The following is a 16,459-nucleotide window of genomic DNA, read 5'->3' as shown; positions in this document are numbered from 1 at the left end:
CAAATGAACAAATAAAACAAACTTATTTTTCTTGATTCCGTCTTCAGAGAACTTATCTTTAAAAATATCACTCAAACAAACAAATAATAATCAATTTAAAAAAAAATACTTATCTTTCTTAATTCCATTCCGTCATAGCCGCTCTCAAGCATAAGCCTTAGAGATATAAATAAAGAATTTACCCTAAACACATACACGCACACACACACACACTCGCAAACCGTATAAACAAGTTTTTAAAAATCTGATTTTACTTAGCGCCATCATTTCCTGACCACTCTCAAGCACACAAGCCTTAAGAATATGAATAGAATATATATTTACCTTTAAAGAAAACCAGAAAATATACCGTTTCAAACAAACAAGCCATAGACCCAATCAGGAGAGATAATGATGTTAATGACGTCGCTCTTTGGGTCTTGGAGGAAGCCGCTGATGTTGCGGTGATGTTTTGGATCTTCCTCTTCTTCTTCTTCTTCTCCTTCTTCCTTTTCTTCCTGAGGGTAACTGTAATCTGGTCCGTTCGTTTGTCGCTCCTTCCTATGCTAGAGATGGTTAAAGTAGATTCAGATGAACCGTGCATTTGATGTCTAGGCCAATCCCTTACGACGCTCTTGATTGGCTGTTGATAAGCCAATCACAGGGTTGAAAACTCTCAGTCTCTCTCGAGAGTTCACATAAGCAGTATGTATGTTCCCCTTCTACTGAGGGATACTTTTGAAAGACGTATCCCTCAGGAGTGGTGAAGCATAGATCCTACCCATGTGAACTCTCGAGAGAGATTGAGTGTGTCCAGCCCTAGCTGGTTTCTCTGATCTTGTGCTTAATTGGTCTCTGCACGTCGCTGTTTCCATTTTTTAAAGGTGTTTAAATATATATTTTATATATATATACATATATATATATATATATATATATATATATATATATATATATATATATATATATGTATGTGTGTATATTCTTGCAGAGTGAGGATGCACATAGATAATGTGCGAAACGTCTCATGAATAAATATGGCCTTTTTGATGTGTTTACTGGACCTTGCTTTATACTGTTAGATATATATATATATATATATATATATATATATATATATGTGTGTGTGTGTGTGTGTGTGTGTGTGTGTGTGTGTGTGTGTGTGTGTGTGTGTGCGTGCTTCCAAATATTATTTTTCCTGAACTGACATGAATTTGTAAAATTTTCGGATTTTTTTAATAAATTTTTTTTTATAAATGTATATATATGTACACGCACATACACACACACACACACACACACACACACACACACACACATATATATATATATATATATGTATATATATATATATATATATATATATATATATATATATATATATTGTGTATATGTGTTCAGTACATTTCTGTCTATTGCCATATTTCAACAATCATGTATCTCATCAAATCTGAATTTCGTGCTTGCATCGGTTCTTATATATGTAAAACTTGTAAAGTATGGTAATGCATACCGCATGATTATTATTATTATTATTATTATTATTATTATTATTATTATTATTATTATTATTATTATTATTATTTTTAAGAAGATGAACCCTATTTATATGGAACAAGCCCACCACAGGAGCCATCACTCGAAATTCAAGCTTCCAAAGAATATGGAATTGATTAGAAAGAAAGAACAAGAGGTAAAGATAGGAAGAAGAGATCACTTATGGAAAAGATAAAATAACAAATAGATAAATAGATCAGAGTGTAAGTCAGCTATTAAAGTACGCAGATCAGTAATACTGCAACATTAGTTAGGTCCAGGGAGATTTCAGCTTTGTGACAGTAGGTTATGACCTAAGTAACCTCAAATATACAAAGACCGTCAATTGTAATGATTAGATAAAAAAAAACTTTGATAGAGATCAATAAAAAAAATTGCCACGTGGAAAAGAGCGATACAAGTAATGGATAAGCGAAAGACTATGACATTGCAATCAGTAAATTAAAAACTTAACAAAAGATTAATTGTGGCCCAAACTGACAGCGAAAGACTCCAGCTCTAGGCCCATTACTTAACAGCGTCCCTTCGGCCTTTAGCTGCAACCCCTTTCATTCCTCTCAGTGTACCTCCTTTCATATTCTCATTCTTCCACCCTCTCTTAACAATCTTTTAATACAACTGCGATGTTTTCCTCCTGCTCCTCTCAACTTCAGTTTCAGCGTTGAATGACCTGACAGGTCCCAGCGCGTGGCATTTGGTTTGAATTCTATTTTCCATTCCTAGACAGAAAAAGTCCGGGGAAAGTGAGGCGATCTAAGTATATCTATACTCGGTTTTTTTCCATCTGTCCAACCTGTGGTGTTTTTGTATGGTAACACTGCGTCCCGGGCTTTAAATAGTTACGCTATGTGTAAGTTTTAGGTAAATAAAAGGATATCTGGGTGTACATTTGCAACTGAAAAATGTTTTAATAATTTATTGTATGCGAATTACACCGTTAATATTCGAAATAGGATATTGTTATTATTGTTGAATGTAAGCTGAATGTAACTATCTAAAGCCTGGGACGCAGTGTTACCATACGCAAACACCACAGGCGGATGGACAGATGGAAAAAAACAGAGTATAGTGGCTATGAAGTCGAAAAATTACCCAGCGTATAGGTCATTTTTCCGATCTGTACAGGAAGAGGACGGAACTGTCCAGTGCATTGTAAAAATAAATAAATAAACAAAAAGTACGATAACTTTAGTATTCATTAGAGCGTCATTTTAGCAAATGAATTTCTTGATGGGTACATCAAGAAATTAGATCGTGAATTAAATTACCTAACATAGAGAGCAGAATGTTAATTTTGAAGATAATAGCGGAAGGAAAATCTTAGCTGTGATTCGAAGAAGAACCTTAATATCTGACAAATAAGTAAGTTTTCGTATAAAAGTTTGGGAAATGCATTACAATGTAATAATACACATGATAGTATATGTGTGTGTGTATTTGTATATATATATATATAATATATATATATATATATTAATATATATATTATATCTATATATATATATATATATATATGTATATATTAATTATTATATATATATTAATATGTATATTATATATTATACTATAAATATTATATATATTATATATATACTTATATCTTATAATATAACTGGTAAAAATGGCTTCAGTTACAACAGAATTCCATCTAATAAAAGGAGCCCATAAAAACGCCAAAATATCGAGAGAAAATACTATATTTCAGAGACTGCTGTCTCTCTCTCTTTAGGTAGGTGAATGAGAAAAGTAACTTTTTCTGTAACTTTTGTTATTCCTCTACCTGAAGAGAGCGACAGCAGTTTCTGAAATATAGTATTTTCTCTCGATATTTTGGCATTTTTATGGGCTCCTTTGATTATCTTTATATATATATATTAAATATATATAATAATAAATATATAATATATATAGATATATTAATATATATTATATTATATTATATTAATATAATATATATAATATCTATTATATATATATATATTTCCAGATCCAATTTAACACGGAATTCGCTTTGCCATCTATCTTGGGAATAACTTGCACGCCATAAAGGGAAGTCCTTATATAAAATCATCTGTATATTCCAGGATTCGAACCTTTGTCAGGAGGGATGGGGTATAATAAGCTGATTTCGACTCTTAATAATCCTGTCGAATTCAGATCCTGTACTTCACGCGGTTTGAATGTTTTCCGTCGAGTAAAGTGAAGTCGATATATTAATAAGTATTTTTTTTATTTATATCGGAGAGCATAAAAGTCAGTTGTGAATTAGTGGCTGCTGATGTAAATGTCCATGTATATATATATATATATATATATATATATATATATATATATATATATAGATATATATATATATATACGTATATATATATATATATATATATAGACATATATATCTATATATACATATATGTATATATATGTATATAAACAAAGAAATCTAATTAAAGCAGTCAATGAAAATTATCCTGATAAATAATGTTACAATGTACGCGCGGTTATAGACACACAGACACGCACACATATATATACGTAGAATATATATATATATATATATATATATATATATATATATATATATATATATATATATATGTAATTATACATATATATAATGATTATAATGATTATGTGTATATGTGTACGCGCGCTCCTAAATCGTAACAGATTATTTATGAGGGTAATTTTCGTTTGCCGTTTTAATTACATTTCTTATTCTAATCTTACTTACTTCTCTCGCATCTTCTTTCTAAAGCCGAGTCCTTCCTGGACTGAATTTCGTAGCTCCTCTGGGCTTCCTAACGTATCCCAGACCACTAGCTAATAAGGTGGCCAGCCACAATACAATCCAAAAAACCTTCCTTTTTTTAAAAGCAATGAAAACCTATTAGACTGTATTCTTCATGTCAGATTCTTTTAAGCCAATGTAGCAGATTACGTTGTAGAGTCTCTCTGAAAGATTAGGTTACGACATCCGTATGTTATTATTATTATTATTATTATTATTATTATTATTATTATTATTATGATTATTATTATTATTATTATTATTATTATTATTATTCTGAAGGTGAATCCTATTCATATGGAACAAAGATATGGTGTTCATTAGGAAGTAAGAGGAGGAGGTGGTAATGAGAAATACAGGAAGAAGAGATGTCGTCTATTAAGAAAGTAAAGCAAAATGAATTGATAAATGAATAGATAGATAAAAAAATGTATGAAAATGCGAGGAGTATAGTAGTATTGTCGTCTCAGGATGATGATGTCCCCGTGAAAACTGGTTTTGAATTAAAAAAAATAATGGACAGAAAATTGAAGAGTAGATTCTGGAAGCCTCAACACCCATCCTCCTCACCCCCTTTCTCGGCCGCCGCTAATTATATCTTTTTCGGGTGGTGCCTCTCGAGAACCGGAAGTTGCGCCGTGAAGGCATAAAGAAGATATTTGCGATGACCATTGGCATTTTCATTTTTTTATTTTATATATATTTTACTTTAACTAGTCCTATTCTACCGTTACCTTTCAAGAGATAATATCTTTTCTCTCCGTTCCTTTGCTGCAGCAACGCCCCCCCCCCCCTTTCTTTTTTATAAAGCAAGGTGCTTGCAAGCACTGTGTTCAGACCGTGTTCCAATGTTTCGATATAGTCCTGAATTATAAAGTCTGGTGTTTATGAAACTTGATTGCAGCTAAGATCAAACTAATCAGTTGGTTCAAAAGAACCGGATTATAAATGAATAAAAAAAACCTGCATAAACATTATTATTATTATATAATTATTATCATTCAGTAGATGAACCCAATTCATATGGAACAAGCCCACACGGCCATTGACTTATGATTCAAGCTTCCAAAGAATATGATGTTAATTAGAAAGAAGCAACAGAAGATGATGGGAATTACAGAGAAACAGAGAGAAAAGATAACTTATTAAAACGGAAAAAGTATACGAGCAAATTAATAATACGAGTAACGTGTGGAATTCAATGTGGATACTGTCGATACTTCTGGGGAATTGTGTATGTTTCTGAGTGATTATGTCTCAAGAATGACATTTATATGAACACTGGTTATAGTATTGCAAGCGCTTCAGTGGCTTGGTTGGGTTGGTCTTTGCCTGCCACCTCGGTGGCCGCGAGTTCAATTCTCGGGCATTCCACTGAGGGGTGAGATATGTGTATTTCTGGTGATAGAAGTTCACTCTCGGCGTGGTTCGGGAGTCATGTAAAGCCATTGGTCCCGTTGCTGAATAACCACTGGTTCCATGCAACGTAAAAACGCCATACAAACAAACTTATAGTTTTGTGGCATTAGGTCCGTGGGGCATAGAGATGAAGGATTTCCAAAAGCCAGGTATTATACTTAAATATAATGTCAAAACCAGCTGATTTCATTAAAATTTCGTTTACGTTAGCCCTCTGCCCGTCTCTCTCTCTATCTCTCTCCATTAACTGTACATTTTTCCTATGTACCCTTTCTTAATCCAATCATGTTATGACAACTGTTACGATTACTGTTACATTCACCGCTGATATAAGTAGCGCCACTGAAGATTGAACTGCATCTACTCCTAATACTTAAGTTAAGGAATGCAATTTTCATACTTTTTTTATAATTCTATTTCTTTGGAAAACAAATCAAGCCAAAATTCGTAAAGAATTTGACGGCGCTGCACTTTATTTAGTCACGACTATTATATATATTATATATATATATATATATTATATATATATATATATATATATATATATATATATATATATATAAGTACATACTTCTCTGTCTGATCTGTTTCGTATTATTGTCATCGCTTGTTAACTTAATTGTTAACCCTTCTTCTTAATATTATTAGCGTATTTTGAAAATGGAAATTTTCCTTGTGATATGATATTGAGACAGATTTGGAACACGTTTATTATGCTGTATTAGTAGTAGTCATTGTTAAATCTCTCATTACCTTGGTGGTAGTAGTAGTAATTGTAGGGTCTTATCTTTGAAACGGCACTTGCTCTTTTTATCCCAGTATGGTTTATCGCCATGGATAAAACGATGATAATTATATATTATATATATATATATATATATATATATATATATATATATAGATATAGATATATATATATGATTAATTAAAATAGCATATATATTAATATATATCCTATATATATGTATATATAAAGAGAGAGTATATATGTATGTCTCCAAAGAAACATATTTCTGATTGTTGAACCTCTTTTGCCATTTTAACTGTACTGTATTGCTTTTAACGTATACTAAAGAAACTTTACTATAATTATGTAACACACTCACCAAAGTAAACCTATCTAGATTAAGCTACCTAATCATAACATTATAAACACCGCAACAAAAGTGATTTAGTTTAGTCCCTCATCAGCTCCCGCCTTTTTCATTGTCTATGAAGAAGCATGGAAGTCTGCGAGGGTATGCTAAAGTAACTTATTCTAACACGACCTAAAAAGGACAAAAGATTTTGCCTATATTTGGGTTCATATTCCCAATTTACAGACATCACATTGTTTGACAACAGATTCCTGAAAGATTTTGATTATACAAAGGATGAAAAATCTTCTCTTTACTGTAAATAAAGAGTCGTTAGTGTTATTGTTAGTATTGCTACTTTACTTTGAACCACAAGAGTTTCCTTTCTGCATATAGTAATGTCTGGTTGTAAATGAAAATTCCTTCCAACACAGATTGCTTTGCTCATAACAAAGGCTGTGTCGAATTCGGTACTCACTAACTGTTTATTTGTTCATTATACATTTAAGACATTCTCTGCTACTATGAAGAGACGTAAAATAAGTTTAGATATTAATGTGTTTACGTTTTTGCCTTAATTACATACAAGTCAGAGTACCTGAATCTTAGTCACTTTCTTTTGTAGTATCCATATTATTGTTGTCATTGTTGTTGTTATTATAACCTTTTGAGCTGTTTTAAGGTTTGCTAGTTCATGCTTACAAAATTCACGTTTTTGTACAGTGCGTATTGCACAGCCTTTAGTGGAAGGAGTTCGAATGACCTTTCTTAGGGCTTGGAAAATTCTTTGCATAACCCCCAATTGCTCTCTTATATCATACTTATCGTCCTTTGCAAGAGGTGAATACAGTGTATGAATTATTATTATTATTATTATTATTATTATTATTATTATTATTATTATTATTATTATTATTATTATTATTATTATTGAAAAATCCGCATAGTAGCACGAGTCTTCAACTGGAGAAACATATCCAGTTATGTAAATGTACATATATTTAAATTTAAAACTTAAAGTTTTAAATTTGAATATATGTATATTTACATAACTGTGGATTTGTTTATCCATTATTACTATTATTATTATTATTATTAATATTATTATTAGGGAAAAACTCTCTATCACGAGAGTATATATAATGTTCTAAAGGGTCCACAATAATACAAAGTGTAAAAAGTCCGTGTATAATTTTGAAGACTTTACAGAAAGCTTTCGAACCCTTCCCTGGGTTCATCTTCAGTCCAAATGAACAAAAAGTTACGACAAGTACAGAGGTAAATTTAAAAAACAAGAGTCGTTGAAGATCGTTGACAACGGTCGTTAGCTCGTTAATGGGCCAGGTGAAGAAAGAGGGTAGTTAACAACAACTAGGTGATACCCTCTCCCCTATCTATCCTTCTGGCTACAATCCTATTGGATCTTCGTACAGGTTGTTGCAACATTACATGAAGTCCTTCATCCAATGGCGTAGATTGGGCACCATTATCAGACTCCCCCGGGGCAGTGGTTACCTGGACTGGAAGAAGCAAGGCAGAGGCAGCATCAGGAGAGGGAAAAACAGAGCCTGTCCTACAGTTAAAATCTTTTAAAAACATACTAGTAATATAAAAATTAACAAATGGGTCTTCGTTGACAAAAGACTTGTTTCCTTTGAATGATTCTCCCAAACTTATAGCAGCTCCCTCGACTAGTCGTCTGACATTTACATAGTTACTTTTAAAGATAATTTTAGCCTCGTTCCAGTTGGGTCTATGATCATTCCTGAATGCATGTGCTACTATTGCGCTGTTTTGTGATTGTAGCCAGAAGGATTGATAGGGGAGAGGGTATCACCTAGTTGTTGTTAACTACCCTCTTTCTTCACCTGGCCCATTAACGAGCTAACGACCGTTGTCAACGATCTTCAACGACTCTTGTTTTTTAAATTTACCTCTGTACTTGTCGTAACTTTTTGTTCATTTGGACTGAAGATGAACCCAGGGAAGGGTTCGAAAGCTTTCTGTAAAGTCTTCAAAATTATACACGGACTTTTTACACTTTGTATTATTGTGGACCCTTTTTAGAACAATATTATTATTATTATTATTATTATTATTATTATTATTATTATTATTATTATTATTATTATTATTATTATTATTATTATTATTATTATTCCGTAGGCGTAGTTCAGTTCCGGGCTGGGGTCGTCTTTGGTTTAGGGCTGGCATTGGTGCTGGTATAGCTGGTATCTCGCGACGTTTAGACCGTCTCACAGGTCATCCCTTCAACCGAATCGTCCGAAGATGACCTGCGAGAAGGTCGAAACGTCACGTGATACCAGCTTATTATTTATTATTATTATTATTATTCTGATGAAGAGGCGGTAGCACTTTTTTATATACCTTTTTATTTGATCTGACATTTGATGTAGCACACAAAGAAAGGTTTCATGCTGAGATCTATATAATTCTTCCCAACAAAGACTTTGTTTAGGAGATTCAAGCTCTGAAGTGGCGAAAGCGTCAACATCAAAATAGTCTGAAATCGAGATACGTGTCAGCTGAAGGAAATTTCAGGAAAAAAAATTATATATATATATATAGTATATATATATATATATATATATATATATATATATATATATATATATATATATATATATATATGGTGTTTATAATAAGTCATTCATTTATAAGAATAACTTTTGAGACTTTGCTGTCTCAACATGATCACTATTTCATTATTAACTTTAGTTTCTGTTTCATTTGTTGCACGCCATAGAGTGTTATATATTGTATATATTGTAGCATTTGGAATTCAAGTTATCCAGCATTCGACGATAAAAAGGATGTACATACACCAGTCGGCAGATAAAGGCCTTTTGATATTGTCTTGCCCTTTTCCATTATAAAATATCAGTTTGTTAAACTGTTCGTCATCGTTTGTTATGAAGCATACGCATTTTGGTTAGCTAAAAAAAAAAAAGTAGTGAACAATAATGAAAGGAACTACTATTCAGGAGATTGACAATTTATATGACAAGTAAATATTTTTCTTTCACGTATGCCTTTCGTCATTTTAAATGTTTACGCCTTTCATTATTGTAGCACTAATGGGTAGTATATACTTATTGTTAATAATATTTCGTCGTCTTTTCAGAGATGGTCAACAGGGAGTCAAGGAAATGCATCCTTTCCCCATGGGAGGAGCTGTTTCTTTTATCGCTGCTGCTGCTGATGATGCTGCAGACTACGATATGCGAGCCCCAGCACCACCCCACCCGAGTACCTGGATCAAAGCACCTGGTAGTACAAACGGACTTCCCTTACGAGTACTGGCGCCCGTCAGCCAAGCCCTACAGGCCCGCAGTTCCTCGAACGGTAACCTCGACGCCAGCATCCTACGGCTTCTACTACGGGGAATCGAGCAAAGACCACGAGATCGACGCCTCCGCCTGGCAGATGCTCCCCATCCAGATCCCGGACGACCTCGTGGGAGCCGTGAATGAAAGAACGACGCAAGCGACCACTCCGGCACCGACGGCTCCCACGTACCCGACGACGGTGACCCCTCAGTACGGACGGTACCCGGGGGTCACGGAGCGACCGCATCTCTTTCATCCCGAGAGGCTTTATACTCATGTCAAAGATTATGACGATCAGGTCGAGTATGAGGGTCATCCCGGTAAGAGGCCGAGACCTTCACATCAACAGTATTTCAAAGATCCCAGTGAGGAAGAGGTATACCAGATATCGCAGCAGCCTCCCCGAAAAGCAAATCGGTTCAAGAAACCTCAGAATTCTTGGCACAGCAGTATTCTAGAGAACTTGGAGTCTATCGTGGCTACCCACTCACCTCACGAATCCAAATTCCAGAGGCCTCATCATCATCATATCAACAACATCTCCAGACGTCCCGCCTGGCCCTACGGCTCCTCCCAGGAGGAATACGACGATGATGCTCAGGCAATCGGGGAAGACAAGCCCCATCACCTCTATGCAATGCCTAGACCAGCATACAAGAAACGCAGAGGGAATAAAAGGCCCAACCATTTCCTCAACAGTGGAGGAGAGACAATCATCCTGAGTACCCCGCCGGAGTCATATGAGGAAGTTCATTCGACCGAGGACCACCGCCCTCACGCTGACCGCGTTCAAACCTTCTCGGAGGAGGACTACGACATGTATTACAACACTCATCAGAATAATCAAGACAACCAGAATTCGTTTTTAGATAATTCCATAGAATTTATCCAGAATCAAATCAGACCACTGACTAACAGGAGGCGAGTCCTTCTGAACAGACGTCGACCCCTTCGAAGGCAACAGGTGCAGTCTCATTCCACACACAAACCAGAATACCACGACCCGGTCTCCAACGATCCCTGGAATGCCCATCTGTTCTTCAGCCAAGATCACGACACTGACCACCAAGAAAGCACCCACACACGCCCAGCTGGTAACAGATTCCGCCCCGTGACCGGGATTCGACCCATTAGGCCAAACAGACCATACGGAAATCAGGGATTCAGTCCAAATTCCCCGTATGCCCAAAGTGCACCCCTTTCCCCTCCTGGGCCCCTTCTTCAACGACCCCTGAACCCCGCTGGAGGAATGAGACGACCCTGGCATCACTCTCATTTCGCCTCGGACGCAGACGACGTCGAGTCGTCTGCGCACGACTACGGAATCGTAGACCGACTGACTGATGCGAACCCTTTGACGTCATCAGTGACGTTGCCCGGAGGGATGCTGGTCGTGGCCCTCGCCCTGGCGCTCTTCTACTTCAACTTCGTGTGGTATCCCACGCCCGTGGTGACGGCCAGGCTCATCAAACTCATTTCAGATTCCGTCCCGGACGACCTGCTGGATTCGGAGAAGCAGAGGGCGATCGGTGAGGTATGCAGCAGTAGTTCATTTCCTGCGTTTTACTCATTCGTAGTTAATGCCCCTGAGAATATGTCTTGTTTAGAGCGCCTCTAAATGGAACGTCGTCCTATTCATTTCTTTGGATTTTACCATTATTTATGTCATATCATTGCGCCACCCATGCTTTTCTCAGTCACTTGAATTTATTATTTACTCTTTCCATCGTAATCTTTCTTATGATGACCCATGGGACAATGGAAAGGTGTCTTAAGTGCGCATAAATTCCTAGGACAAGGAGGTAGTATCTTTAAGTTGATGCCAATGATGTAGTTTATAAAATAACTGTATGATTACGACTGATTTTAATGAGACCAGGCATGTAAAAAGTCTTAGCTTCCAAGTGTATTGTTTGGAGGCTCTGTCATCGACCCTTAGTTTGCCTGTTTGTCAGATACGGTTTAAAAATTCCTTGACAATCTGGTGTGCAGCGTCACTGTCGATTTTAATATAAATACTCATTTGCCCTTATGTCATCCAGAGTCAGTATGATTTCATTTATATCTTTGTTCTTCTTACCATCTGGGACAATAATTCTTTGGAATGAAATCTCGTTCGTCATTCTCAAAAATGGGTTTCACTTGATGTCAATTCAACCAGATCTATAGTGACTCGTCCATTTTTGTTTGAAATTATACCCTGAATGGTCATTAACGTAATTATAAACTCATATAAAAAACTATTAAATATTTCATGATCTTCATAAGATGTCGTGTTTATTCTGTCCGTTCAAGTTAGTTTTTCCCGCCTTTTTTCCCCTGGAGCGTTATCTATACTTTTTTCTTTTATTCACGCGTAATAAATCCCTTCCAGGACTTAATGGATGGCATGTCATAATCTCCTCAAAATATTAATCTTATGCTATGCAAGCTAATCCCTGTTTAGGGATGCAGAGAATAGTATACAGAACTACAACACATCTCTGTTTTCTTCCCGTCCGCTGTTTTTTTCACAATTTTCAAATATTCTAACCCTCAGTTTTCTTTTCGGCGCTGAATGACTTCATAGGCCCCGGCGCTTGGCCCAAATTCTGTATTTCATTCTTCTTAGCTTAAATCCAGTCAGACCCCCTCACTACTATCGACACTAGTTGTACAGGTCATTTCAAACTTCTCTTAGAGAGATTATTAAGCTCAGATTGCTGAATCTGTGTCTAAAAAAAAAAAAACAGATTTTGTCTAGATGTCTCAAGTGTCTTATTCGCCCCAGTTATTAAAGCTAGTATATTGGCTCTTGGGAATCTTGCTTACGTATATTACCTGGCGTGCTGTAACTTTTGTCTCATTCCTCGATAGAACTGAATCGAAGGCAGTTCGTTTGGCCAGTGACCGGAGCCTTACAACTGCTTTCTCTTATTTCTCCCGCTAGGTGGCCACACAATTCACGTCAGGCCATGTATTCCTCTGATATACTCGGTCGAAATATCTGATTGTTGCATTACAGTAGATTGCATTACAGTAGATGCAAGCACCCATCCTTAAAGCTTTATAGATTTCAGAATTAGTATTATTATTATTATTATTGACTTGAAATCCAAGCTTCCAAAGAATATGGCGTTCATTAAAAAGAATTAACAGGAAGTAAAGGCAAATACAGAAAGAAAAGATCAAAAATTAACAAAATAGATAAATGGACAAAAATGTAGGTAAACAAATTAAAAAGTCTCCATTTTTCCCTGATTCCTGCTTTGCGGGGCAGGTCTTTCCTTCGAAAAAAAGCCGTAGGGCTATTGACCTTTCAATATAGAAATATATATCTAAATAAAAGTTTTGCCACGGAGGAAAACAAAAGGCGAGAGAGCCAAGGGTCGTGTTAGACCGAAAGTTCTTGGCTCTCTCGCCTTTCATTTTCCTCCGTGGCAAAACCTTTATTTATACATTAGCATCACGTTTTATATAATTCGTGTTCAAGTTATTCAAATATATATCTATACATATGAATACTTTTTCCTCCTCCGGAAAAGGTATACGAAGTGTTCCGAAGTCTGGAGACGGAATACATTCAGGACCCCAACCTTTGGAAGCCCTCCTGCAAGTCGAGGTTGGTTTGCCAGGTCCACCAGGAACTACCTGGGCTGTGGCAGATCACGTACGCTTACGAGGCTGTGGTCAGGTAAGCAGAAAGAGAGCTTTATGTCAGTTATTGAATGCTTTTTGTGGATTAGATGTATTGGTTTAGAACAGGGGTTCTCAAAATCCTCAACTCCTCGACCCCCTAATGAAGTTTTAATTTTTCTATCGATCCCCTAGACTAGCATTTAATAATTCAAGAAAAAAAAAACTCCAACGTCAAAAACAATTTGAGAATTATTAGTTTAGTACTTGACATGCAGTATGATAAAAATGTAACACCTAGTAAGAAAATGTTTTGAACTTTAGATATATTACGAGTATATGTAACTTAATTCGCCGACCCGTTAATTATTCATCGACCTCCTTTTGACCCCCTGACTATTCATCGACCCATGGTCCTATTGACCCTTGGGGGTCGATATCGGCCTCTTTGAGAACCCCTGTTTAGAACATCATTATTTGTTCTGCTTCTTTAGAGCTTTTTAGAGAAGAGTGCGTTTTCTTGGGCAATGGTAATACAGATTCTGTAACAGACATGCATTTTGGAAATGCCATGGGTCTGTTCACATGACAAATGACAATCATTTTTTCATCTTGCCTCTACAAACTGAACATTCAAACCCGTTCAGATGTATATACGCAATTTTAAGTCAAAAATCGGTAAAACTTTGCATTAGTTACGTGGCCTGATTCCCGCCAGGGACAGGTTCCTCATACATAAATGGACAACCTTTCCTATAATGCTAGGTCATGACCTAACCAGTTCTTAGCTACCTAACCTAACTTAGGGCGACATAACCTGACTAGGCTGGGAGTGGGGGGTGGGGGGCACCTGGACCCCGCAAATAAGGAAGTCATCTGTCCTGACTGGCGACTGGCGGGAATCAGGCCGCACAACTAAAGTAAAGTTTTACCAAAATGTCTTTCCACGTTACCCTGTGATGTCTCCCTATTCCGAAACAGACGCAGCTTGGCAACCGGACCTCAGGGCGACGACGATTTGAGCGTGTTCCTGAAAGCAGCCGAAGACGGCAGCGAAGGATCAAACTGTAGCGATCTGTTCAAAACCTGCCCCATGGAACCTGTCCCAGTGCGTTCGTATCTGCAGACGCTCCTGGGGATTGGCGACAGCCAGACATTACCGACGATCGTTTTTAGTTAGGTGGTGAATCGTGAACCAGTACGTCTATTTTGTAAGTTTTCTTAAGTGAATTTTGTAACTTATGAGTGAAGTTTTACGTTTATAAGTGAGTTTTTGCACTAGTGAATGAATGTGACTATAGTTTTCTTTACGAGGATCAAGAATCGCGCGATTTAAGAGTCAAAAGGAAGGACGACGGATCTGCTCTTCGGATCTGGTGTGGTATCATCAAACAAGCGGAGGCTATGCCATTGCAATTTATTCAATTTATAGAATGACAGCGTTCCATATTTGAACAATGAATGCTGAATGGAGTTATAGAATACTATTTTTCATCTTCACGTGCAATGCAGCAGTTTAGTGCATGACACGAAATTTCCCTGACGTCTCCAAAGCGCAGAAGCCGGTGCGCCATAACTAAAATAAAAGCGCCTCAGCGGCGTCGTTGGTATAGTATTAGCGTCCCACCTCGGTGGTCGCGGGTTCAATTCTCTGCCATTCCATTGAGGAGTGAGAGATGTGTATTTCTGGTGATAGAAGTTCACTCTCGACGTGGTTCGGAAGTCACGTAAAGCCGTTGGTCCCGTTGCTGAATAACCACTGGTGGTTCCATGCAACGTAAAAACACCATACATACATACATAGCAGAAATAGGCATTTTATGTTATGGTGTACTATTCTGAAGTACTATAATTACTCTGAAATTTATACATTTTTCAGTATGTCAATCTGTCAACGTTTGAGAGAGAGAGAGAGAGAGAGAGAGAGAGAGAGAGAGAGAGAGAGAGAGAGAGAGAGAGAGAGTACGTACGCACTTTGGTGTGAACCTGATGAAAATATTTTAGAGCCTGCTTCTGTACATAAACGATGACTTGTTATACTCAACTGAGCTGTATATACGACTGTAAACTAGATAGTTGGACCCACAATAACTTTAAGTATTTATCAAAGTTTCCAGATTTTCATTGATGGTAAGGTATGATGTTGTTCCAGTAGTGACGCAGTTGTATCAGGTGCCAAAATGTAATATACTGTAAAATAAAAGAAATGTACTACAAGAATTCTCGCATTCATCTTCCTGTATTTATGCGTGTGATTTTGTCAGCAATTTCTATCCAAGTTCGTTGTTGTACGCAGACGTTTTTAATGATAGCTGGAGTATCTTGCAAGAAAGGAATCCGCTACAACATCTGATAAACAGAGGATGAGGCAGGCACGTCGAGAAACATAGGTATGTTGCCTATAATGTCTACATATGCAAGCTTCAAGTTAACACAGCGAGTAGCTACCTCATTCTATGTTTTCATACGGCGGAGGATAAGGTCAGTATCTCGGTGTTTATTAAGAATTTCCTTTACGTAGCTTAGTAATTCTTTGCAACTGACCTTTCTGTGATATACTTTGCTTCACTTAGATATGATACATCATTCTACAATAGTCTGATGTCATATTTTATATAATAATTTTTTAGACACTTTTTTTAGGCATATGTCCATAAATTTTTAGGCATATGTCC

The 16,459-nt window shown here is 36.5% G+C and overlaps 1 protein-coding gene across 2 annotated transcripts in view; it reads left to right on the top strand.

Annotated features, from left to right (window-relative positions):
* Window positions 1-16,391, top strand: part of LOC135219161 (uncharacterized) — an 80,032-nt gene extending 63,641 nt beyond the window's left edge. Inside the window, exons 2-4 of one of the 2 annotated variants that reach the window (XM_064255686.1) lie at window positions 9,965-11,703; window positions 13,694-13,842; window positions 14,766-16,391. In XM_064255686.1, the coding sequence (XP_064111756.1) occupies window positions 9,967-11,703; window positions 13,694-13,842; window positions 14,766-14,964 (2,085 nt within the window). In that variant the 5' untranslated portion in view covers window positions 9,965-9,966 and the 3' untranslated portion in view covers window positions 14,965-16,391. The remainder of the gene's footprint in view (window positions 1-9,964; window positions 11,704-13,693; window positions 13,843-14,765) is intronic. The other variant, XM_064255685.1, reaches the window with a different exon arrangement.
* Window positions 16,392-16,459: the final 68 nt, after the last annotated feature.

This window comes from Macrobrachium nipponense, chromosome 1 (assembly GCF_015104395.2).
Source record: "Macrobrachium nipponense isolate FS-2020 chromosome 1, ASM1510439v2, whole genome shotgun sequence".
Lineage (NCBI taxonomy): Eukaryota > Metazoa > Arthropoda > Malacostraca > Decapoda > Palaemonidae > Macrobrachium > Macrobrachium nipponense.
The sequence above is the reverse complement of the archived record's forward strand: the minus strand, read 5'-3'. Positions and strand labels throughout refer to the sequence as shown.